The 25,997-nt window shown below is 41.2% G+C and overlaps 1 protein-coding gene across 4 annotated transcripts in view; it reads right to left on the bottom strand.

Annotated features, from left to right (window-relative positions):
- Positions 1-13,072: 13,072 nt before the first annotated feature.
- Positions 13,073-25,997, bottom strand: part of LOC126262886 (protein l(2)37Cc) — a 31,512-nt gene continuing 18,587 nt past the window's right edge. For all 4 annotated transcript variants that reach the window (XM_049959763.1, XM_049959766.1, XM_049959764.1 and 1 more), the window contains exons 4-7: positions 25,828-25,970; positions 23,238-23,354; positions 21,421-21,516; positions 13,073-13,568 (exon numbers count right to left, since the gene is read on the bottom strand). In XM_049959763.1, the coding sequence (XP_049815720.1) occupies positions 13,353-13,568; positions 21,421-21,516; positions 23,238-23,354; positions 25,828-25,970 (572 nt within the window). In that variant the 3' untranslated portion in view covers positions 13,073-13,352. The remainder of the gene's footprint in view (positions 13,569-21,420; positions 21,517-23,237; positions 23,355-25,827; positions 25,971-25,997) is intronic.

Here is a 25,997-nt window from a genome sequence, read left to right as displayed (position 1 = left end):
TACCGTCCATGTTTCACTTCCATACATGGCTACACTCCATACAAATACTTTCAGGAACGACTTCCTGACATTTAAATCTATACTCAATGTTAACAAATTTCTCTTCTTCAGAAACGTTTTCCTTGCCATTGCCAGTCTACATTTTACATCTTCTCTACTTCGACCATCATCAGTTATTTTGCTCCCCAAATAGCAAAACTCCTTTACTACTTTAAGTGTCTAATTTCCTAATCTAATTCCCTCAGCATCACCCGACTTAATTCGACTACATTCCATTATCCTCGTTTTGCTTTTGTTGATGTTAATCTTATACCCTCCTTTCAAGACACCATCCATTCCGTTCAACTGCTCTTCCAAGTCCTTTGCTGTCTCTGACAGAATTACAATGTCATCGGCGAACCTAAAAGTTTTTATTTCTTCTCCCTGGATATTAATACCTACTCCAAATTTTTCTTTTGTTTTCTTTAGTGCTTGCTAAATATACAGACTGAATAACATCGGGGAGAGGCTACAACCCTGTCTCACTCCCTTCCCAACCACTGCTTCCCTTTCATGCCATTCGACTCTTATAACAGCCATCTGGTTTCTGTACAAATTATAAATATCCTTTCGCTCCCTGTATTTTACCCCTGCCACCTTTAGAATTTGAAAGAGAGTATTCCAGTCAACATTGTCAAAAGCTTTCTCAAAGTCTACAAATGCTAGAAACGTAGGTTTGCCTTTCCTTAATCTTTCTTCTAAGGTAAGTTGTAAAGTCAGTATTGCCTCACGTGTTCCAACATTTCTACGGAATCCAAACTAATCTTCCCCGAGGTCGGCTTCTACCAGTTTTTCCATTTGTCTGTAAATAATTCACATTAGTATTTTGCAGCTGTGACTTATTAAACTCATAGTTCTCTTTTCTCCAAAGGTGTCTTTAATTTTCCTGTAGGCAATATCTCTCTTACCCCTAGTTAGATAAGCCTCTACATCCTTACATTTGTCCTCTAGCCATGCCTGCTTAGCCATTTTGCACTTCCTGTTGATCTCATTTTTGAGACGTTTGTATTCCTTTTTGCCTGCTTCATTTACTGCATTTTTATATTTTCTCCTTTCATCAATTAAATTCAATATTTCTTCTGTTACCCAAGGATTTCTACTAGCCCTCGTGTTTTTACCTATTTGATCCTCTGCTGCCTTCACTACTTCATCCCTCAGAGGTACCCACTCTTCTTCTACGGTATTTCTTTCCCCCATTCCTGTCAATTGTTCCCTTATGCTCTCCCTGAAACTCTGTACAACCTCTGGTTTAGTCAGATTATCCAGGTCCCACCTTTTTGCAATTTCTTCAGTTTTAATCTACAGTTCATAACCAATAGATTGTGGTCAGAGTCCACATCTGCCCCTGGAAATGTCCTACAATTTAAAACCTGGTTCCTAAATCTCTGTCTTACCATTATATAATCTATCTGATACCTTTTAGTATCTCCAGGATTCTTCCATGTATACAACCTTCTTTTATGATTCTTGAACCAAGTGTTAGCTATGACTAAGTTATGCTCTGTGCAAAATTCTAACAGACGGCTTCGTCTTTCATTTCTTAGCCCCAATCCATATTCACCTGCTATGTTTCCTTCTCTCCCTTTTCCTACTGTTAAATTCCAGTCACCCATGACTATTAAATTTTTGTCTCCCTTCACTACCTGAATAATTTCTTTTATCCCATCATACATTTCTTCAATTTCTTCGTCATCTGCAGAGCTAGTTGGCATATAAACTTGTACTGCTGTAGTAGGCATGGGCTTCGTGTCTATCTTGGCCACTATAATACGTTCACTATGCTGTTTGTAGTAGCTTACCTGCACTCCTATTTTTTTATTCATTATTAAATGTACTCCTGCATTACCCCTATTTGATTTTGTATTTATAACCCTGTATTCACCTGACCAGAAGTCTTGTTCCTCCTGCCACCGAACTTCACTAATTCCCACTATATCTAACTTTAACCTATCCATTTCCCTTTTTAAATTTTCTAACCTAACTGTCCGATTAAGGGATCTGATATTCCACACTCCGATCCGTAGAATGCCAGTTTTCTTTCTCCTGATAACGATGTCCTCTTGAGTAGTCCACACCCGCAGATCCCAATGGGGGACTATTTTACCTCCGGAATATTTTACCCAAGAGGACGCCATCATCATTTTACCATACAGTAAAGCTGCATGCCCTCGGGAAAAATTACGGCTGTAGTTTCCCCTTGCTTTCAGCCGTTCGCAGTACCACAACTGCAAGGCCGTTTTGGTTAGTGTTACAAGGCCAGATCAGTCAATCATCCAGACTATTGCCCCTGCAACTTCTGAAAAGGCTGCTGTCCCTCTTCAGGAACCACACGTTTGTCTGGCCTCCCAACAGATACCCCTCCGTTGTGGTTGCACCTACGGTACGGCTATCTGTATCGCTGAGGCACGCAAGCCTCCCCACCAACGGCAAGGTCCATGGTTCATGGGGGAAGGTAAGTTATCATACAGTATAATTTGAAGTACTGTAAGTTATCATACAGTACTTCAAATTGCCATCAAACTGCACTGATTTAGATTTACAGTGACCTTAAATGTATTACGGCAAATTTCGGGTTCAATCCTTTGAAAGGGCACAGATGACTTCTTTCTCAGTTCAACACTCTGCTTTGCATCTAATCTTGTTTTTGACGAGAGGTCGTACCATAAATCTCTTCCCTTTCTTTTAACCTCAATATGACTATTGAAGGCAAGTGTAGCATGAAGATGTCACACTAGCCAGTTATTGAATACATTGTCCCTGACCATAGTTGTAAATTGCAGAAACATCCTTCATCAACACCTGTTTGTCTTCCTGAATGTGGTGATTAATTTCTCTCTAAACAATCATACTTGAAACGATAGAATCTGACTTCCGCAATAGTGCTCGTTCTGAACAGGGCACAGGTGTTTTGAACTGCCTCCACTGCTTTCACCCTTTTATTAAACGCAAACAAACCACAAATGTTAGACTTTACTCCATTTTCTAAGGCATGAACAATGCTCCTCTTAACACCAAAAATGAGAAATATTCAAGTTGCCATGGCACAAGCTATACTAGAGACTAGAACGAAATAAGACCATCATTAAAATACACTTACGAGGGGGGTCGGAAAGTTTCTAGCCTAATGAATCAAGAATGACAGAAATTTCATAATTTTTCAATATGATACCAGTGAACATTCATGCACTTATGCGCATGCTCAGATAACTTCTGCAAACCATTCAAATGAAAGGTCTTCGATTTTGAGTCCAACCAAGCATACACTGCATCGTCATTGTCAAATTGTCATCCTTTGAGGTCTATTTTTAGGCCTGGGAACAGAAAAAAAGTCTGTGGAGCCAGATCTGGAGAATATGGCAGATGACATAACAATTTGAACCTGCAGCCATGCAGTTTTTCCAGTGTTGTGAGGGCTTTGTGTGGCGGTGCATTGGCCTGATGCAAAAAACCTCTGCGCACCAATTTTCTGCGCCTTTTTTTCTTTCTCTCTTCTCTCAAACGGCGCAGGAGGGTGCAATAGTATGATTCACTGATAGTTAAGCCCTTTTGCAAGTAATCCACCATAATTGTCCCTTCAGCATCCCAGAAGACCGAAGCCATCACCTTACCAGCTGATTTTTGCAACCAGAATTTTTTTTGTGGTAGGGGATGATGGATGTTTTCATTGTTGTGACTGTTGTTTTGTATCAGGATCAACAAGGTGAACCCATGTTTTTGACCATTTCACATACCCTGCAAGAAATACATCTTCATCCACTTCAAGTTGGCGGATGATTTCTTCACAACACTGCATATGCTCCTGTCTCTGATCTGCATTCAAGTCTTTCAGGACCCACCGAGATGAAACTTTCTGCGTTCCCAAAATATCCACATCATGGGGACGCCCATGGAAAATTCCAAATGTGCTGCAATGTTGTTTGACAATCCTGCAAAATCATATCGTGAATTGCAGTCTGTTTTATAAGTGGCAATGGTGACAGGCCTTACGCTCCTTGGCACATTTTCCACGTTTGAAGTCAGACACCCAGTTTGTCACTATTGCATAGGACAGAGCACTGCCCTTAAGTGTATTCCACATGTCCTCAACAGTTTCCTTGGGCATCATTCCCTTCAAAAAAAGATATTCAGTCACAGCAAGATCCTTGATTCTCTTGATATTCACCATTTTGCTTGCACTACAGTATACAACGCATCCTTGTGGCAAAACTAACGAATCTGGAGCCACGAAATTTGACTTGCATAACCACAAAGCGTCACCATGAAAGTAGGTGAAGTCAATTCTGTGCGACACATTATGGTTAACTATCTCTGGCTAGAAACTTTTTGACTGCCCCTCATATAGCAACATGCCATACATAATCACCATGGAGCATGCTGAAACATAGTAATGTATCATATGCAACATCACATAATTTTTGACTTGGTAATTTGAATGCAGAAAAGTCTGCTGGGGATCATAGGCTCTATGCCTGAAGCATCGCGATCGCTTGGGCGGACACTAGTCTGTATCAAGTGGCCACTGGCTGATGGTGCTAAAATTGGTTTCACCACAACAGACACCCATGAGCCTTTCAGAAACATATTCCCGCAAAATTTTTCTATTATGTGGTGGTTAGAAAATGAACGAAATTGTCTCTGACCTTCTGTCAGACTGATGCTGTAAGTAGACTGATGTAACACCGCTTACAAAAGAAATGAAAAGGATGGGTTTGTACCACAACTTTGGGTTCGCACTGCATGACGTTGACTACTACACCATGAATAGGTTATTCACAACAGCTCAAGTGAAGTCAATTCTTCTGATACCATGTGCTGTGACCTCCATTATGACATAAACATGACGCTAACGTGTGAAATTTGGTGGTTGGTTGGACTGAGGGTAGCTGGCAATGACTAAGGTGTGGTTTCAATTCCCACTGGGGGGGGGGGGGGGTACCAATTTTTAATAGCCACAAACCTACCCCCGTAACACTTTCGCTGCGGCATCGGTGCAGGCGCGCAACTCTCCAGTGCGGCCCGGCAATGCTTGAGTGTGGGCTGGTAACACTCTGAAACGGTAGGTACCGCTCGGAGCCGACACTCCTAAGCACACCTGAGCTACAGACTGAAGTCAAGACCTTGTAAGATCTGTAGGATCATGTTCTATACTGACTTAATGATGACACCTTAGATGCATTGCTTCAAATAAGCTTCGACTGTATTGTGGTCACGTTTTAAAGTCTGTTTGCTGTCTGACACCTATAGGGGTCACAGGCATCATTCAAATGTTCGTGATTTGTTGACAATGTAACAAAAAATACAGTTCAAACAAGCAACAAATCAACTGCATTCAGGAAAATAAGGAAAAAGGAAGCTGGATTCATTTGAAATTATATTTACTTCAAATGCGCATTTTTAAGATTGACTCTGATAGAGGTTGTCAATTTAGTAGCATGTTTGCTCCTGCTATGAGAGAATTAGCCAGGCGGCTGATTTATCATAAATGCCCAGGGGACGCCTGGATGTGTAGAAATTAGTAAGCGAAACACACCCTACATGGAGACTTCTCTCGTGTCCCCCATCACTTCAATTGCGGTGCTATTAAAACAGCTTTAGCACAACAAATTCCTTCGCAAAAAACTGAAGTGAACGCTTTACAACGCAATAAGAAATAAGTTGACTTAACACAAAAGAAAACCTCATTTTCTGAGTACTCGTGAAAAAATGTTCTAACCTTTCATGTCATAAAAAGAAACCGTGCAGTGTCAAAGAAATAAAAGAAGCTGTCTTTTATAATCGGAATTTCCCCGATATTATCGCATATTTGCTACTCATGGGAAATTATACAGTGGTTCAAGCAGCACCCAGGTTTGTCTGGGCAGGTTGTACACTCGTATGGTGTATAAGTGCGCTTGCCTTGTTCCGTGCACTTCTTATGACTGCTTCCTCATAACTTGCTTCTTCCCTGCAGTAGCTTCCCACTTTTGCACGTGTGTTTGTGATGTTTCTTGCTCACATTTCGTGGAACGTCCACTGGTGGAAGGAAGCCCTTTATAATGTTCATTCTGTAATCATACAACGAAATTTTATTTCCTGAGTATTTGTTGTACATATATAGAGAATTGAAAACTAGCATGTCAATGACATGAAAAAATAGATTTTCCAGCCAGTGGATAGTCTTTCATTCAATAAATAATACGATAACATCCGATCTTGTTTATCAGTCCCAGACATACACGCATTATACCGGTACCTAATAATAGGCAAAGGTTTCGTGACTATTTGCTGGCGCACATTCGTCACTTGCCCTATAACGTTTAGATGTTCTGTGGAAATGTAGGAAACCTCTCGTCGATCCTTCCATTTTCCATCATAACTCCATTAGAATACCACGCAATTGTCTCTCCTCTCCCAAATTTTGCTGTCTTCGGAGGTATATTTCCTATTTAATTTCAGAGTACCTGTGGAAAGTGCTTTTAGGTTGAACAGAGTTGTAGCTAAATGAAAACTGTTATAATAATTGTCCAAGTAAATGCGATCACCAACATGCAGCTTTTCTGCCATCAAATGCAAAACGACCTTCTCAGCGTGACCTTTTCCCCCCAACTCTCCACTACTTCCCGTGTACACTGGGCACTTATTTATGAAACCGTCTGGGTTGTTGGCATGTACATCTTAATGCCATATTTATTAAGTCTGCTTTTTATGTATTGTCTAAATGACAATCTTCTCCTCCAAAAAATCATTGATTCATCTATTGATAAATCTCTTCTCTGGTATTACACTTGAGACATTCTTGTGTTAAAATAATCCAATATAGGTTGTATCTTATATAAGTAAATGATCGTGTGGTTTCAGGTTTCCTGGAAGTGGATTTTTGCAAAATGCAGAGAGCGTAATATGATCAAATACTGGTCTCTACTTATACTCATCGCTGTTCCTCTATTCTCAAACAGTGGTTCTCTCTTCCAGTAGTCTTGTAATCGCGGATATATAATGTTACCCAGGAAAACTAGTAATTCGCCTATACGTAAAGGTTTCCATTTACAGATCGTAGATCCCTCTTTTGTATTTTCGCTCAGCAATATGATGACTGCGTTACTGTTTGTTTCCTCAAATACAAGTTGCAACAATTCGTCTGCTACCAATAATCTGAAGAAATCCACAGGAGAATTGCCAGCAGGATGAATTTCCAAAACTTCTTCCTTCATAAATGAGTGATACTGCATATTATGAGGGTTCTTTATGCCAGGACTCACCTGGATTATCTCCGTGTGACAGGTCGGGCTCTTTTTCGGTGTCGATTTCCACACAATCGTCATGATCCGTATCGTCAGATTCGGAACTGTCACGAAACAGATTTGAAAGCTGTGCTTCCACGCTATCATCACTCTGCAATTCTTCTGCAGCCTCTAAATGACAATCTCCGTGGTATGCCTCATCCTGACTACACAGAAAATCACCGTCATCTAGTATACTGAGTAACTGTTCCTCTGTCAATTTAACACTTTTCCTGCTCCTTTTCACATCGGAAGGTCCAGGTGTCGGTTCATTAGCCGCCATTATGAACAATTTACGATCGATAACTGACCACACAAAAACAAAAGTTTACACGCTTTGATGCTAGCTTAGACGCTGCAACTAGACTGAGTAATCTGACAGTGAGCGCAGATGCTTATAAGCGTCAGCTGCACTGGCTCGTGGGTTGTTGCTTGTTTTGACGCTTATCAGCGTCAGCCGCAGCGAAAGTGTTGACCTCCAGTAATGCCAAGTAAAGAAAAGAGGGCTGTGCTGTGGTTCCAAATCAACATTAAACACGTCCATTTGCTAAGGACTGGAACAGAGTTGGATTAGCTTTGGCTGTCAGAGGCAGAAGTCGCTGTTTGCAGAAACACTGTCTCTAGTAAGCTTTCTTACACTAGTAACGTTATTTTAGTACACAAACCAATCGTCATGTAAGATCACAGGACCTTCATTTCTTACTTCAAGTGACCTTGAGATTTTGAAAATAATGGCAGTTGACTGGGAATCAAGCTCAGATTCAGATTTTTCCCTGGACTTGAACCCTTCAAGGTGATAGTATTCCATCATTTCGTTTTTTACTCATGATGTTAAACTGCTCCACATCTCTATGATAGGCACACTTCTTACTGTTAGTGAAAGGGAACTTGATAGCTGACACCTCTTCACGTGGGGACGATGACGACATGTGTAGGATTGGAGTCCAAGGCAGCACAGAACTATTTGTTGTGTTATCTCTAGCTGAAGATGTGCACATTTTGCTACTTATGAAGAAACAATATATATTTCATGTCTATTCATAGCTATAAGACAGGATAGGTGCTGGGTTCAAATCCCTCCCAGGTAAAAATCATTTGTATCATTGTATCAGGTTGCAATGTCACACTGAGCATATTTAATATCTGACCTCCAATTGTGCTTTGTTAATAATTCGTATAGGTACTGGTTTTGACTCCCCGCCCATCACCACAACCTTACTTTATGGCATTTCACACTTGTGCATTGCACTTTATTACATACCTTTCATGTTTACTTCTCAGGGGCAATATAAGCTTAATGATGTTCCCGGTGCAATGCTAAATACAGTATCATTTATTTCTAGGTTCAGACATTCGGCCTTGTAAATTGATACTGGTGTACATATTTTACATCTCTTTATGTGTAGTTGAGTCTCAACAAGACAAGATGGCTACTTCTTCTGAATAGGTTGTGGTTTTGGTGGAACGTAGAACAGAGCTGTTCCCCTCCGAATACATAGTGGATTTTTCTTCTACACTGATGAGAAAATGTAGCAGTGTTCCTTCATCTCTTGCATCCAAACATATTGTCAGCCCACTACTCTCTCACTGGCTGCATAAAACCACTGGCTGCATAAAACCAGTGGCTGACACACTTCCTTTCTTCCCACAGCAAGCACTTACAACATTGCTGCACAAAACACGTAAGTATGGAAATAAGCACATACAGATTTTTACCCTGTCCTGCCAAAATTTATATTATTACATTGTCCAATATTATTATTATTTTTATTGTGTTATTTGTCCAATTTTGAAGTCAATTCAATTCAGACTACAAATGGATTGAAGCAAACTGCAGTTTAATGTGGTAGATGTTCATAAAAAGCAGAAGTACGTGGTATACATGTCACACGGTGGCAGCCTGAGAAAGGAGACTGCCTTCGTCCCTCCTCACATTCAACCTATTGCTCTGCAAAGCTGGTGCCATTGTTCCCCTCCCATCCTTCAAACAAAATCTACATGTGACCTAGCTGCCCAAGCTTCATCTGTAAATGTATAATGACCCGCTGTATCAATCTATCGCACAATATAAAAACAAAGATGATGTGACTTACCGAACGAAAGTGCTGGCAGGTCGATAGACACACAAATAAACACAAACATACACACAAAATTCAAGCTTTCGCAACAAACTGTTGCTTCATCAGGAAAGAGGGAAGGAGAGGGAAAGACGAAAGGATGTGGGTTTTAAGGGAAAGGGTAAGGAGTCATTCCAATCCCGGGAGCGGAAAGACTTACCTTGGGGGAAAAAAGGACAGGTATACACTCGAGCGCGCGCACGCACACACACACACACACACACACACACACACACACACACACACACACACACACACACACACATCCATCCGCACATACACAGACACAAGCAGTCATTTGAAGTACAGTGACAAATGTCTGCTTGTGTCTGTGCAGATGGATGTGTGTGTGTGCGCGAGTGTATACCTGTCCTTTTTTCCCCCAAGGTAAGTCCTTCCGCTCCCGGGATTGGAATGACTCCTTACCCTCTCCCTTAAAACCCACATCCTTTCGTCTTTCCCTCTTTCCTGATGAAGCAACAGTTTGTTGCGAACGCTTGAATTTCGTGTGTATGTTTGTGTGTCTATCGACTTGCCAGCACTTTTGTTCGGTAAGTCACATCATCTTTGTTTTTAGATATATTTTTCTCACGTGGAATGTTTCCCTCTATTATATTCGCACAATATAAAAATGTTGATGGCAGCAGCAATAGTTTAATCTGCAAATGTAATACAATCCTGTATTTTTTTGAATGGTGAATTTGGGAAAAACTTTGTCTTACAGTTGGGTAAATGCAGTAATAAACTGTTGTGAAAGCTCATACATTGGACATATCAGTTTATAAAGACATGCATTATGCATTAGTCTATCAGTGCTGAGCAAAGAAATGTGGGTAACTTTAAAATTGCACCACAAGAGAAATATTGCTGTCAATGTTCTCTTTAATATTATAAAACTGGTCAAATCTCATATATTTCTTGTGTGTGGGCAATATACGATCCTTTACAGGACTGAAGCATAAATAAATGATTACTGTGAAAGCCAAAAATAAATGTGTTGAAAATATAATTTTTATAATTTAATTTGACTGGAGCTATTTACCATTTGTGCACTTTTCACTAGGAAGAGCTCAGAGCAGGGAAGATTTGTCTGAGATCAGGATGTGGTGGTGATTAATGTCGAGCAGAAGAGATAATCATCTGGCCCACATAGTACAAAAACTTAAATGTTTGATGTGATGTTAATGAATCTGAAATTACCTTATTAGCGAAGTAAAACTGGTATACAGGCATACATTCTAACTGGAAACATATGTGACAAGCCACTATGGTCAATACAGTACAGTAACATCATTGGACTGTGAAAAGTGAAAACTACAGGAGGAGATATAAAAAATTGCTTCAAGTCTTCATTTCTGCTGTTTGAGCACATGGCGGAGGACGGGTGGGGGTGCGGAGAATACTCCATTAGGACAGCAGTGAGTCAGAGTGGAAGTTGACCAGAACATACAGGGCTATTACAAATGATTGAAGCGATTTCATAAATTCGCTGTAGCTCCATTCATTGACATATGGTCACGACACACTACAGATAAGTAGAAAAACTCATGAAGTTTTGTTTGGCTGAAGCCGCACTTCAGGTTTCTGCCGCCAGAGCGCTAGGGAGCGCAGTGAGACAAAATGGCGACAGGAGCCGAGAAAGCGTATGTCGTGCTTGAAATGCTCTCACATCAGTCAGTCATAACGGTGCAACGACACTTCAGGACGAAGTTCAACAAAGATCCACCAACTGCTAACTCCATTCGGCGATGGTATGCGCAGTTTAAAGCTTCTGGATGCCTCTGTAAAGGGAAATCAACGGGTCGGCCTGCAGTGAGCGAAGAAATGGTTGAACGCGTTACAGGACACGTGTATCTGGACATGCTGGAAAATTGGCTCATGCCACAACTGGAGACCGACAGCGCCGACTTCATCTTTCAACAGGATGGTGCTCCACCGCACTTCCATCATGATGTTCGGCATTTCTTAAAGAGGAGATTGGAAAACCGATGGATCGGTCGTGGTGGAGATCATGATCAGCAATTCATGTCATGGCCTCCACGCTCTCCCGACTTAACCACATGCGATTTCTTTCTGTGGGGGTTATGTGAAAGATTCAGTATTTAAACCTCCTCTACCAAGAAACGTGCCAGAACTGCGAGCTCGCATCAACGATGCTTTCGAACTCATTGATGGGGACATGCTGCGCCGAGTGTGGGAGGAACTTGATTATCGGCTTGATGCCTGCCGAATCACTAAAGGGGCACATATCGAACATTTGTGAATGCCTAAAAAAACTTTTTGAGTTTTTGTGTGTGTGTGTGTGCAAAGCTTTGTGAAAATATCTCAAATAATAAAGTTATTGTAGAGCTGTGAAATCGCTTCAATCATTTGTAATAACCCTGTACATGCTGACAACAGCGCACCAACCACACAAGCCACTAGATACTGTATCACTGTCAAGGTCACTCATCCAATGAGCAGTCACTAAATTCTATATAGTTCATTAAGTTTGGTCCAACTGCATTCAAATTGGGATACTGACTTCGTTCACCTTAATGATTAAGCTTCTATCACCATAATACGTAACCCATAACACAATAGGCCACGGTATTTTCTGACCAATGACACACTCAGATGCTGCAGCATCCTTTCATTGTGTCAACAAAGATACCACTGCCTTATAAGGAATATACACTAACTGACAGCTGTTGCAGTCACAATCACCACCATTCCTTTCCTGGTATGAAATATCATGTTCCTTGTTGCTCTTTGACAGGCTACAAACTCATCATCACCTTGACAGTGGAAAAATTCTTCAGTAGTGTTAAACACAGAAAAGAGCCCCGTTTGTTATTTCTTTTAGTTTTTGTGGCGTCAATAAACTCAACAAGGAAAAAAGGTTTTGAACTCCACTGCAATAGACAGTTCATACCTGAAACACACAACTGCTGCCTTTATGTTTAAAACTGATTTCAAGCAACTCTAAATGGATGGTCGCTAAATATCTAATAACTTGAAATGGCATATAGCTAGGGGTATCAATAAGTCAAATATAAAAAACAATTTCCACACTCTAGTCTCTCTATCAGAAAAAGAGGGAAAAATTGCTTCATGTAAGCTTTATCGCTCCCTCCCCCCTCTTCATATCAACACATTTTTCATTGGGAATGGTACCCAAAAATGTTAAGAAGGCTCTCAAATTCCACCCATATGCAAAAGAAGAGGACTGACACAAGATATGCTGCTCATTGAACAGCATAATGAGACGGTATAAAAACTGTCAGTGACTAGGACAGTTATCAGATGAATATAAAATTTTCATCTATCTATCCAGACATTTCATTTTGCTGACTGCTTCGCACAGCAGATTACAATATTGCAAAATATATTTAGTATTTCAACTATTGTTGTGCAATACAGGAAACACACAAATTTGCTTTGCTCAAAAATAACCGTATCTATTTGATATATATCTTCTACATGAGAATACATAAAAGGGTTTAGGGAAGTGAAAGGAAATGATTCTAATTTGAAACAGAAATTAGGAAAGTATCAATACAATTAACAGCACCACTAATGGGCATTTATGATCCACTAGTAAATATATAACTGCCTCTAAAAACATTGCTTCAAACTCGTATAGAAGCTAAAAAAAATTTGATGATCACTCCTCACTGACATATAATCAGTCTTCATTATGAAATACACAGCAAATGCTTACACATTACAAATTCCTGTTTTCACAGTAACACAAAATATCTTTCTGTCACACTGAATGTAGTACTAAAAGTTAACACTGCCAGTGAACCACATATATCCATTTCTGTAAATGCGAACAGGATGAACCACAATGGAAACATTAACATCTCTGCGAAATACTTGTTTCCTTTGCAGATCTGTGGATGTCACAAGGGACTCAACAGTGAGGCTGTATGGATGCAGCGGGCACATTTTTCTATTGTGTTGGCAAGTTCAGCAGTACATTCTGCCCAGGTGGCAAGTACGCAACTTGGCGAGATCTTGACAACTGATACGCAATATCTTCTGCTGCTTCAATCCGCCGCAGTTCTACCAGACCTTCTCCTGCTTCTCCAAATGACTTGGCCAACAACAGTGCGGCTTGTGCATCCCCCTCCGCAGATATAACAGCTGCTTTCTTCTGCTGCTCAGCCTACAAGTAAAGAAAAATACTGTCAATGATTACAGCTTAAACTGTAACAAGTGAATTCCATTGTCCCGTTAGGTAACCAAGTTTGCTGTTCTTTGACTGTATGCAGTAACATATTATTCACATAAATGACTTGATGTATTTTAGTTGCAATATGGTCCACAGCTATCACAAACTGGCCGAATGGTAACACAGGCAAAACTGAGCAGTATTGAATACAAAATAACAGGATATTTTAAGCTATCTAATGGCAGGCAGTGAGGCAGGAGTATCATTCAGTTTTTGATGTTTTCCTTAATCTACAAGGATCATTCCTTAAGTCATGGCAACTATGGTATGTCTTAGAATAATGGGCTGAGATGAGACTTCCACGATGTGCGTTGAAATGGCAATGCTGTGTGTATCTGAATGCCAACACAACATAGGATTAGAGTACAGGATGCTGCAGCAGAGGGTAAAATGAAACAAGCATTGGAACTCTCTAGAAATTTACTGTGCATGAGTACAAATGGAACAAAAATGAATCAAAATCAACTACTGTCCTTCAGAATAGTCCCCCAATGGATCGAGACAGGAATGCCAATTACGGAGAAAGCACTGAATGCCATCAATGTGTGTCGCCTATTGCTGACATGCTGTGATGATATCTGTCCTATTCACAAAGTGCCTCCCATACAATGGTTTCTTCAGTTGTGGAATGAGGTCAAAGTCGCACGGATTGGAGTCTAGTGAGTAAGGTGGGTAGTGGAGGATTTCCCACCCCTACAGTTGTACATACATTTTGATGATGCCTGGAGTGTGGGCTATAGAGTTATCACAGAGCATGACTGCATCATCCAGCAGTGCCGGAAGTTTTCATCACCCACAGCTGCACAGCTGATCAGCCAGAACATTATGACTACCTACCTAATATCCAGTACATACACCTTTGGCATGGATAGCAGCAACGATGCATCTTGTCAGGGAGGAATAAGGCCTTGGCACCACATCTGCACACACAAGTTACCTAATTTCCATAAATTCCGGGGAGGGGAGCCATGAGCTCTGATGCCATGTTCAATCACATCCCAGATGTGTTTAGTTGGGTTCATGTCTGGCAAGTTGGGGGACCAGCACATCTACTGGAACTCGCCACTGTGTTCTTCGAACCACTTCATCACTATTGGCCTTGTGACATGGCGAATTATCTTGTAGAAAAATGGCGCTGTCATTGGGAAACATGATCATCATGAAGGGGTGTACATGGTTTGCAACCAGTGTACAATACTCCATGGCCACCTTGATGCCTCGCATAGGCTCCACTAAACCCATGAGTGCCAACATGAATGTTCCGCAAAGCATAATGGAGCCACTGCCAGCTTGTGCAGGTGTCAAGGAATGTTCCCCTGGAAGACAACCGATTCGCACCCTCCCATCAGTGTTGTGAAGAAGATCTACATCTACATCTACATTCATACTCCGCAAGCCACCCAACGGTGTGTGGCGGAGGGCACTTTACATGCCACTGTCATTACCTCCCTTTCCTGTTCCAGTCGCGTATGGTTAGCGGGAAGAACGACTGTCTGAAAGCCTCCGTGCGCGCTCTAATCTCTCTAATTTTACATTCGTGATCTCCTCGGGAGGTATAAGTAGGGGGAAGCAATATACTCGATACCTCATCCAGAAACGCACCCTCTCGAAACCTGGCGAGCAAGCTACACCGCGATGCAGAGCGCCTCTCTTGCAGAGTCTGCCACTTGAGTTTATTAAACATCTCCGTAACGCTATCACGGTTACCAAATAACCCTGTGACGAAACGCGCCACTCTTCTTTGGATCTTCTCTATCTCCTCCGTCAACCCGATCTGGTACAGATCCCACACTGATGAGCAATACTCAAGTATAGGTCGAACGAGTGTTTTGTAAGCCACCTCCTTTGTTGCTGGACTACATTTTCTAAGCACTCTCCCAATGAATCTCAACCTGGTACCCGCCTTACCAACAATTAATTTTATATGATCATTCCACTTCAAATCGTTCCGCACGCATACTCCCAGATATTTTACAGAAGTAACTGCTACCAGTGTTTGTTCCGCTATCATATAATCAAACAATAAAGGATCCTTCTTTCTATGTATTCGCAATACATTACATTTGTCTATGTTAAGGGACAGTTGCCACTCCCTGCACCAAGTGCCTATCCACTGCAGATCTTCCTGCATTTCGCTACAATTTTCTAATGCTGCAACTTCTCTGTATACTACAGCATCATCCGCGAAAAGCCGCATGGAACTTCCGACACTATCTACTAGGTCATTTATATATATTGTGAAAAGCAATGGTCCCATAACACTCCCCTGTGGCACGCCAGAGGTTACCTTAACGTCTGTAGACGTCTCTCCATTGATAAGAACATGCTGTGTTCTGTTTGCTAAAAAATCTTCAATCCAGCCACACAGCTGGTCTGATATTCCGTAGGCTCTTACTTTGTTTATCAGGCGACAGTGCGGAACTGTATCGAACGCCTTCCGGAAGTCAAGAAAAATAGCATCTACCTGGGAGCCTGTATCTAATATTTTCTGGGTCTCATGAACAAATAACGCGAGTTGGGTCTCACACGATCGCTGTTTCCGGAATCCATGTTGATTCCTACATAGTAGATTCTGGGTTTCCAAAAACGACATGATACTCGAGCAAAAAACATGTTCTAAAATTCTACAACAGATCGACGTCAGAGATATAGGTCTATAGTTTTGCGTATCTGCTCGACGACCCTTCTTGAAGACTGGGACTACCTGTGCTCTTTTCCAATCATTTGGAACCCTCCGTTCCTCTAGAGACTTGCGGTACATGGCTGTTAGAAGGGGGGCAAGTTCTTTCGCGTACTCTGTGTAGAATCGAATTGGTATCCCGTCAGGTCCAGTGGACTTTCCTCTGTTGAGTGATTCCAGTTGCTTTTCTATTCCTTGGACACTTATTTCGATGTCAGCCGTTTTTTCGTTTGTGCGAGGATTTAGAGAAGGAACTGCAGTACGGTCTTCCTCTGTGAAACAGCTTTGGAAAAAGGTGTTTAGTATTTCAGCTTTACGCGTGTCATCCTCTGTTTCAATGCCATCATCATCCCGGAGTGTCTGGATATGCTGTTTCGAGCCACTTACTGATTTAACGTAAGACCAGAACTTCCTAGGATTTTCTGTCAAGTCTGTACATAGAATTTTACTTTCGAATTCACTGAACGCTTCTCGCATAGCCCTCCTTACACTAACTTTGACATCGCTTAGCTTCTGTTTGTCTGAGAGGTTTTGGCTGCGTTTAAACTTGGAGTGAAGCTCTCTTTGCTTTCGCAGTAGTTTCCTAACTTCGTTGTTGTACCACGGTGGGTTTTTCCTGTCCCTCACAGTTTTACTCGGCACGTACCTGTCTAAAACGCATTTTACGATTGCCTTTAACTTTTTCCATAAACACTCAACATTGTCAGTGTCGGAACAGAAATTTTCGTTTTGATCTGTTAGGTGGTCTGAAATCTGCCTTCTATTACTCTTGCTAAACAGATAAACCTTCCTCCCTTTTTTTATATTCCTATTAACTTCCATATTCAGGGATGCTACAACGGCCTTATGATCACTGATTCCCTGTTCTGCACTTACAGAGTCGAAAAGTTCGGGTCTGTTTGTTATCAGTAGGTCCAAGATGTTATCTCCACGAGTCGGTTCTCTGTTTAATTGCTCGAGGTAATTTTCGGATAGTGCACTCAGTATAATGTCACTCGATGCTCTGTCCCTACCACCCGTCCTAAACATCTGAGTGTCCCAGTCTATATCTGGTAAATTGAAATCTCCACCTAAGATTATAACATGCTGAGGAAATTTATGCGAAATGTATTCCAAATTTTCTCTCAGTTGTTCTGCCACTAACGCTGCTGAGTCGGGAGGTCGGTAAAAGGAGCCAATTATTAACCCAGCTCGGTTGTTGAGTGTAACCTCCACCCATAATAATTCACAGGAACTATCCACTTCTACTTCACTACAGGATAAACTACTACTAACAGCGACAAACACTCCACCACCGGTTGCATGCAATTTATCCTTCCTAAACACCGTCTGTACCTCTGTAAAAATTTCGGCAGAATTTATCTCTGGCTTAAGCCAGCTCTCTGTACCTATAACGATTTCAGCTTCGGTGCTTTCTATCAGCGCTTGAAGTTCCGGTACTTTACCAACGCAGCTTCGACAGTTTACAATTACAATACCGATTGCTGCTTGGTCCCCGCATGTCCTGACTTTGCTCCGCACCCTTTGAGGCTGTTGCCCTTTCTGTACTTGCCCGAGGCCATCTAACCTAAAAAACCGCCCAGTCACGCCACACAACCCCTGCTACCCGTGTAGCCGCTTGCTGCGTGTAGTGGACTCCTGACCTATCCAGCGGAACCCGAAACCCCACCACCCTATGGCTCAAGTCGAGGAATCTGCAGCCCACATGGTCGCAGAACGGTCTCAGCCTCTGATTCAGACCCTCCATTCGGCTCTGTACCAAAGGTCCGCAGTCAGTCCTGTCGACGATGCTGCAGATGGTGAGCTCTGCTTTCATCCCGCTAGCGAGACTGGCAGTCTTCACCAAATCAGATAGCCGTCGGAAGCCAGAGAGGATTTCCTCCGATCCATAGCGACACACATCATTGGTGCCGACATGAGCGACCACCTGCAGATGGGTGCACCCTGTACCCTTCATGGCATCCGGAAGGACCCTTTCCACATCTGGAATGACTCCCCCCGGTATGCACACGGAGTGCACATTGGTTTTCTTCCCCTCTCTTGCTGCCATTTCTCTAAGGGGCCCCATTACGCGCCTGACGTTGGAGCTCCCAACTACCAGTAAGCCCACCCTCTGCGACCGCCCGGATCTTGCAGACTGAGGGGCAACCTCTGGAACAGGACAGGCAGCCATGTCAGGCCGAAGATCAGTATCAGCCTGAGACAGAACCTGAAACCGGTTCGTCAGACAAACTGGAGAGGCCTTCCGTTCAGCCCTCCGGAATGTCTTTCGCCCCCTGCCACACCTTGAGACTACCTCCCACTCTACCACAGGTGAGGGATCAGCCTCAATGCGGGCAGTATCCCAGGCAACCACAGTCTTAGTCCGATCGGGGGATGCGTGGGACGAGCTGGCCGTCCCCGACAAACCCCCATCCGGACCCCCACAGTGATGCCCATTGGCAACAGCCTCAAGCTGTGTGACCGAAGCCAACACTGCCTGAAGCTGGGAGCGAAGGGATGCCAACTCAGCCTGCATCCGAACACAGCAGTTGCAGTCCCTGTTTTGCAAAGAACGTCTGAACTAATCTACAGAGAGCGCAAACAAATCGACAAAATTTAAACGGTTATTAAAATACAAGATTGCCTAGTAAATGCAGTAATGCTACTACTAACGCACTGCTGACACACTGCTCGGCAGCGGAAGGAGACTACGCGATTTTACACTATTCAGGTACTAAAACGCGATGCTACAACTCGCAAATACTATAATACGCCCGAAATTTATGTATCAAACAATGCAAGTACCAAAAACACTCAAAGAAATTAAGAATTAAACTATGTAAGAAATGAGTGAGCTAGGAGTATACGACTTGCTGCTGCAGCTGCTTATCCAACGGCGGCAGGGAGCACACTGACTGACCAACCGACACTGGCCATTCAAAACAAAAACAAAAGACAAACGACTACGCGAATTTACACTATTCAGGTACTAAAACGCGATGCTACAACTCTCAAATACTATAATATGCCCGAAATTTATGTATCAAACAATGCAAGTACCAAAAACACGCAAAGAAATTAAGAATTAAACTATGTAAGAAATGAGTGAGCTAGGAGTATACGACTTGCTGCTGCAGCTGCTTATCCAACGGTGGCAGGGAGCACACCCTTGCATAAGGGGAATGGTCATGTGCCCATTTCAATCATAGCTACAGATGTTTTTGTGTTAACACAGGTACACAGATGGGTCGTCGGGAGGACCACCATTAGGAGTGTTCTGTGCAATGTGCGTTCAGACACACTTTTACTCTGCCCAGCATTAAAGTCTGAAAGTCTAATGTCTGCCACAGTTTGCCGCCCATTCAACATCTGTAATGAGGTTCCATGACACTGGGACATGATTTCACCTTGGTTTCGTTATGTGTTGAAGATACTCACCATAGCACCCCTCAAACACCAAACAAGTTGTGCAGTTTCTGAAATGCTCAAGCCGAGTCTCCAGGCCACCACAATCTGCCCTCAGTCAAACTCATACAATGCGTGCCTTCCCCATTCTACATATGAACAGCACACTCACGGATACTACATGCACTATGTGTGTGTCTGACTAGCCGTCATTGCTAGCCAGATGACACTGCTATCACCTGGATGGGTTAGATTGATAGCAGGTTGGTGGGCTTAATGTTCTGGCTGATCAGTGTAGTTTCGCATATCTTCTATCACAACCAAGTTCATGCTGAATGTTTCCGGCAATGGTACAGTGTGATCCTCAGATGGGATTGCAACTGGTTGGTTGAATTCAGTACTGTTAGCCACAGGCTTTTGAATGTATTTACTGCGACTACAGTGATGCTACATGCTTGCATGATATACCATAGTTGCCATGACTTATGGAATGAATTTTGTAGAAAACACTGCCTCTCACCATAATCATTTCATGCAGGGGCAGCTAGAAGCATATGAAAGGGAGTCCTATTATTTTCAGGAAATTAGTGATATCTAAATCATAAATTAGTGAGGCAAGCAATGTTAGTCTGAAGGTAGAAATTAGATGGTTGATGCAACAAACTCTCTTATCTATCCGCAAACAGCTACATATTCCTCACCATGTAAAAACTCAACAAAACCTGTGTGTTTGGTGTGAATAGCAGATTTCTTGTTAAAGGACACTTAAGGGCAAAAAGAATTTTTATTGTAGTTTCCTTTATTACCATATTCCTCACTGCCCTTGGTGACATTTTTAACGACTACGGAGATAGCTTCTGCTGTGTTGAGATTTTTTACAAATTTTATTTTGGCTTGATATTGAACACCATCACACATTTTGATGAGCCTTCACTGGCTCTAAAATGTGTATTTAAGTATCATTGCATCATTATTTTTAAAACAAATTTTTGTCTTCCTTGAAACACAAATGCAACATCTTTTGGACAATTGTTACATAATTTAAGCAACCATTGTCCACACACTTTTCATCACAAGTGATTCGATATGCAGAGCTAACTAATATGCAAACAAACTTTCCATTAGTCAATAGTTACTTGTTTATTACAATCACAGCCTGGACCAACACTGCCAGTTTTAAACAGCTCTATGAATCTGTTCACTCTATAATTTCTCTCTGTTAAGCACAAACAATACTTTTTCACTTTAACTGGAGTATGTATTATGTTCTCAGGTAAGCATAGCGATTGGCTTTGGCTTATTCATTAGAGTATCGGCTACAAATGGACTGAGGTGCAAAGCTCAAAGAAACAGTGACAGACTATCAGCATCAGAGTGCAAACAACACTGCATTCAACTAAAATAACTTGGTGTATATTTAATGACTTATTGTCATCAAAATGAACTCCACAAATAAAAAGTGAGAACTAAACAAGGAAAGAATCAATAGTGGAAACAGCTACAAAAGATCAATATCTGAAAATATCAGGAAAGAAGAAAGTATGGCCTTGAATGGAAGGACTTCATTTTTAGATTATGAATTACTGTCTTCTTGATTTTAAGTTCACTACTGCCACCAGGAACATAATATAAAAAGAGTGATGAACTAAAAATAACAAAGATGCAATTTTCATTGTAACATGCAGCCAGTGAACATTCTATAATTTACTTGATGCTTACCTTTTCTACCAAGAAGCGTGCCTTCTCTGCTTCTTGTTGTGCTACCTGTTTGAGTTCTACAGCCTGGGTGAATTCTTTCCCAAAAGTCAAATGAGTCTGAAAAAATTATTTTTCTTTGAATCACATACTAAAATTATAAATAAAATTAAACAAAGCTATAACATAACGGCTGAATGGTATCCATTCTCTAAGAGTTGATAGAAATTAAATTCCATGGAAGAGAAAGAAATGCAATATACAAATAGAGTTACAAAGTGACAAGACCCATGCAAGAAATAGTAGGGAGCGATACAGGCTGTAAATACACAGTAGAAATGAAATGCGCGAATGAGAAATGAGGTAAGACACAGAAGCACTGACTGAGTAATGTTTCTTGGCACTGTGCACTTTATTTTCAGCAATGAAGCAAAAATTATCAGACATGTATCATGTAAAATCAACACCACTTTAAACTACAATAACAAAGTATTAACTACTATATTGTGATGATAATGCTATTTCCACGTACACATTTGAAATTTTACACTGCTGACACTAACACTCAAATCTAAGATGTTTCATCGACTCAAGGAATGTGTATCCTATGCATCAAATACAATAAACTATCCGGAAAATAAAGTCCAAAGGCATTGCTCCACGAATTACTGAACAGCCAACTAAGAACCACAATGAGAACAGTATTATAGTTTTATTGTCCAAACTAGCCTTTTCCTTGCAGCTTCACCCCATATGCATTCGACATGTATACTGAACACACCCCTTCCTCTCCCTCTCTTTGTACATTTCCTCCACCCTCTCTCTGCCCATATCCCCCCCCCCCCCCATACCATCTGACCTTATCCTCCCCACCACTCTCTCTTTCCATATCTGCCACGCACTTTTCCACCCACCACTACACCTTACATCTGCATCACACATCATTCTCTCCCTCTCACTCTGTCTATCCCCACCTCTAACCATCTCACCGTGCCCCAGCCAAGCTCATCAGAACGTGTGGCTCCCGCAATAGAGTTCAATAAACCAGGCCAATATTAGTCCCACAGCATGCCTGTCATGCAGAGCAGGCTACACATCAGTGGCTTGAAAATCATTTATTTGCCCATGACACAGACTGCCATGCAAAGTAGGTCAATAATGCAGGCCGATATCACTTCAATACAACATATCTGTTGGGGCCCGGGAAACAATTTATTGCCCCTGACACATAGTCTGCCCTGCAGTGCAGGTTTATTTGGCAGGCTGATACCATTCCTACACAACATGCCTGTCGTGCGAAGCAGCCTTATGCCAGTGGCTGGGAGAAACACACTTTTGCCTGCATCTCTACACCTATTGGAGCTTGGAGGTTATAAACCCCACAGTGCTGATACTTGTTTCTGTGCAAAATTTGGTTGAAATTGATATAGGGGTTTAGGAGGAAGTCGTGGACACACATTCTGGAAACCTTAACTTTACTAATGACTAAGCTCAGGACTACATAACTAACATTCATATTTTTCACTTCAGTATTAGATGTGCACTTAGTTTCAACAAAGGGGCTATAAATAGTCTCCTTTGCTAATCCACAAAAAACGCACAGTGTAGTGAAAACTAAATAAGGGATTTGACAAGCTGTAATACATAAAATGTAACAGCGGCAAATAGATAGGACGCTATGGATAACACATATCTAAAACCTTTTAATGAAGTAAAGAATTAAATTTTTTGAAATTTCCCACCAGATTAAAACTGTCTGCTTGACTGGAACATGAACCTGCCATTTTTAATTGGCATTTGTTATAAACATTAATTACAAAGATAAGCAAAACATTACTCACAATTGAGATGTCATCCAATATAACACCAAACTGTGATGCACGTTCCATTAGATCTTCACTCACTTTTTGCGACACAAGTTCTCTCTGAGTGATGAGTTCACCAGCATCAAATTGAGCCTAAAAACAGTTACATAGGTATTTACAACATTATGAGCCAAAAAATTAGAAACACTAAATATGGGAGAGCAGATGTGAAGGCAAAGTGAGGAACAAAAATAATCATTCTCAGTCATAGCAAATCACTTCATCTCTTTTTCACAACAGTGTTTGTACAACAAGAACATTTGAAATTTATTTCGACTTTATCATGCATCATGTTCAACAGTTACCACAAATTAAAATGACAAACTAAAGAATGAGATGAAAATTAAAATTATTTGTAACAGTTAACCTGCTACTACTCCCAGGCCTGCAAGGCAAAATAACTACCTTATATTAATTTTCAATCAAAGGTTAAAGAGCAAAACCCTGAACCTTTATTTTTATATGGGTACATATTAGAATATCATACACTTTATGAAGTTTGGTAGCTCTGGCATCATTAATTTCTGCACTCTCACTTTCATCGCATCACTACACAAAAAAGGGGCAATGATACAGAGGAAGAAAATAATGTGTGTACCTGGTCTTACATTTAATAATGATGCAAGCACTTTAGAATGCACTGCTTCTAGATAGAACAGGAAAAACTAACAGATTAACAATGGAGTACTAATAAATGAGACAGGATTGCTGGCCAGTACTTCATGAAGCTAAGCACTGGTGAGCAATTCTGTCTCAATGTGTTAGTTCTGTTGACTGAATGTACACTTGATAGGCAATGAAGTACAGCATATAAGGGTCAAATGACTGATACAGGTATTGGCATGTTACTGGCTGTTAACAAATTACACAGATTTGCACATTACACGGTTTGGTCAGGGAGTGGAAGACATTGAAGTGTTAGCAGAAAGAGTCCAGTTAAAAAATTTCCACCTTACATGCCTTTGGCTTATTTTTTCCATTCAATGGGCATAATCCCTCAATCAATAAGATTGAAATTTTACTATTTCTTTCATTCTACTCACTGCTTTTTTTTTTCTAGAAAGGAAAGGGAAAAATTTTAAATTTAAACCCAACAATACAGGGAAGTAACTACATTCAAATTATGAAATTTAATTGTGGCTGATAGTGGAAATTGGTAGCTAAATATAGTGAACTGAGCAAATACTCCCACCTCCATCCATATTTCAAAATCAAAGTTTGGTCAGTGGTGCCATAATTCTCAGTCATGGGACTAACTCCAGTGCAGATCTTCAAGACAAAAGTACATCTGTTGCAAATATTTTACTGTACATTAATTTGTTTTACCACTCAAATATCACAAAAGTAAAGACAAATTGTAGACAGAGTACACAAGTATCAACTGTGCTGACAAAAGTCATGGGATAACAATATGCACACATACAGACAGCCGTAGTGTTCCATACACAAGGTACAAAATGGCAGTGCATTGACAGAGCTTTCATTTGTACTCAGGTGATTGATGTGAAAAGGTTTCCGAATTGATTACAGTCGCATGATGGGAATTAACACATTTTGAATGAGGACTGGCAGTTGGAGCTAGACACACGGGTCATTCCATTTCGGAAATCGTTAGGGAATTCAATATTCTGAGATACACAGTGTCAAAGGTATGCTGAGAGTACCAAATGTCATGTGTTATCTTTCACCATGGAGAACACAATGTCCACTGGCCTTCACTTAATGACTGAGAACAGTACCATTTGCATAAATTGCCAGTTCTAACAAACAAGCAACACTGTTTGAAATAACCGCAGAAATCAATGTGGGACATACAATAAACTTGTATGTTTGGACAGTGTGGCACAATTTGGTGTTAATGGGCTATGGCAGCAGACGACTGATGTGAGTGTATTTGCTAACAGCATGACACTGCTTGCAGTGCCCCTCCTGTGTTCATGATGATATCGATGGTTTGAGTGTGGTGCAGACCCCACAAACCAACGGACCCAAGTTGTGAATAAGGCACTGTGCAAGCTGGTGGTGACTCAATAATGGTATTGGACTGTGTTTACATGGAATGGACTGGGTCCTCTGTTTGCAGCCACTCATGGACTTCATGTTCCCAAACAACGATGGAATTTTTATGGATGACAATGCGCCATGTCACTAGGCCACAATTGGTTGCGACTGGTTTGAAAATTCTAGACAATTCACGTGAATGATTTGGCCACCCAGTTTGCCCAACACAAATCCCATCTAACATTTATGGACGTAACTGAGAGGGCAGTTCATGCCCTAAATCCTGCACTGCCAACACTTTCGCAATTATGGATGGCCATAGAGGTAGCATGGTTCAATATTCCTGCAGGGGACTTCCAACGACTTGTTGAGTCCATGCCATGTCAAGTTGCTGCAGTATGTCGGGCAAAAAGAGGTCCGACATGATACTGGGAGGTATCTCATGACTTTTGTCCCCTCAATGTAATGAAAACATGATCAGCTATTTATAAGAATTGTTCAATGAAAAAGACATGATCTAACTGTTCATAATATTTACTAAATTATAAACAGCAAGTATACTCACAACAACAGCTTTAAGTACTTCTGTGGTTATTGAAGGCAGTACTCTGTCATCATAATCGACTCCGAGGATAGTGTAAATTCGTGGCAACTGATCCGGCAGAGGTCGGAATAAGATACGAAGGGTTATGTTGACATTCTGCAAATCTTTAATTGAACACAAACATTTAATAA

The sequence above is a fragment of the Schistocerca nitens genome, chromosome 6 (assembly GCF_023898315.1).
Source record: "Schistocerca nitens isolate TAMUIC-IGC-003100 chromosome 6, iqSchNite1.1, whole genome shotgun sequence".
Taxonomy (NCBI): Eukaryota; Metazoa; Arthropoda; class Insecta; order Orthoptera; family Acrididae; genus Schistocerca; species Schistocerca nitens.
Note: the sequence above shows the minus strand (reverse complement) of the source record. Positions and strands in the feature narration are given on the sequence as shown.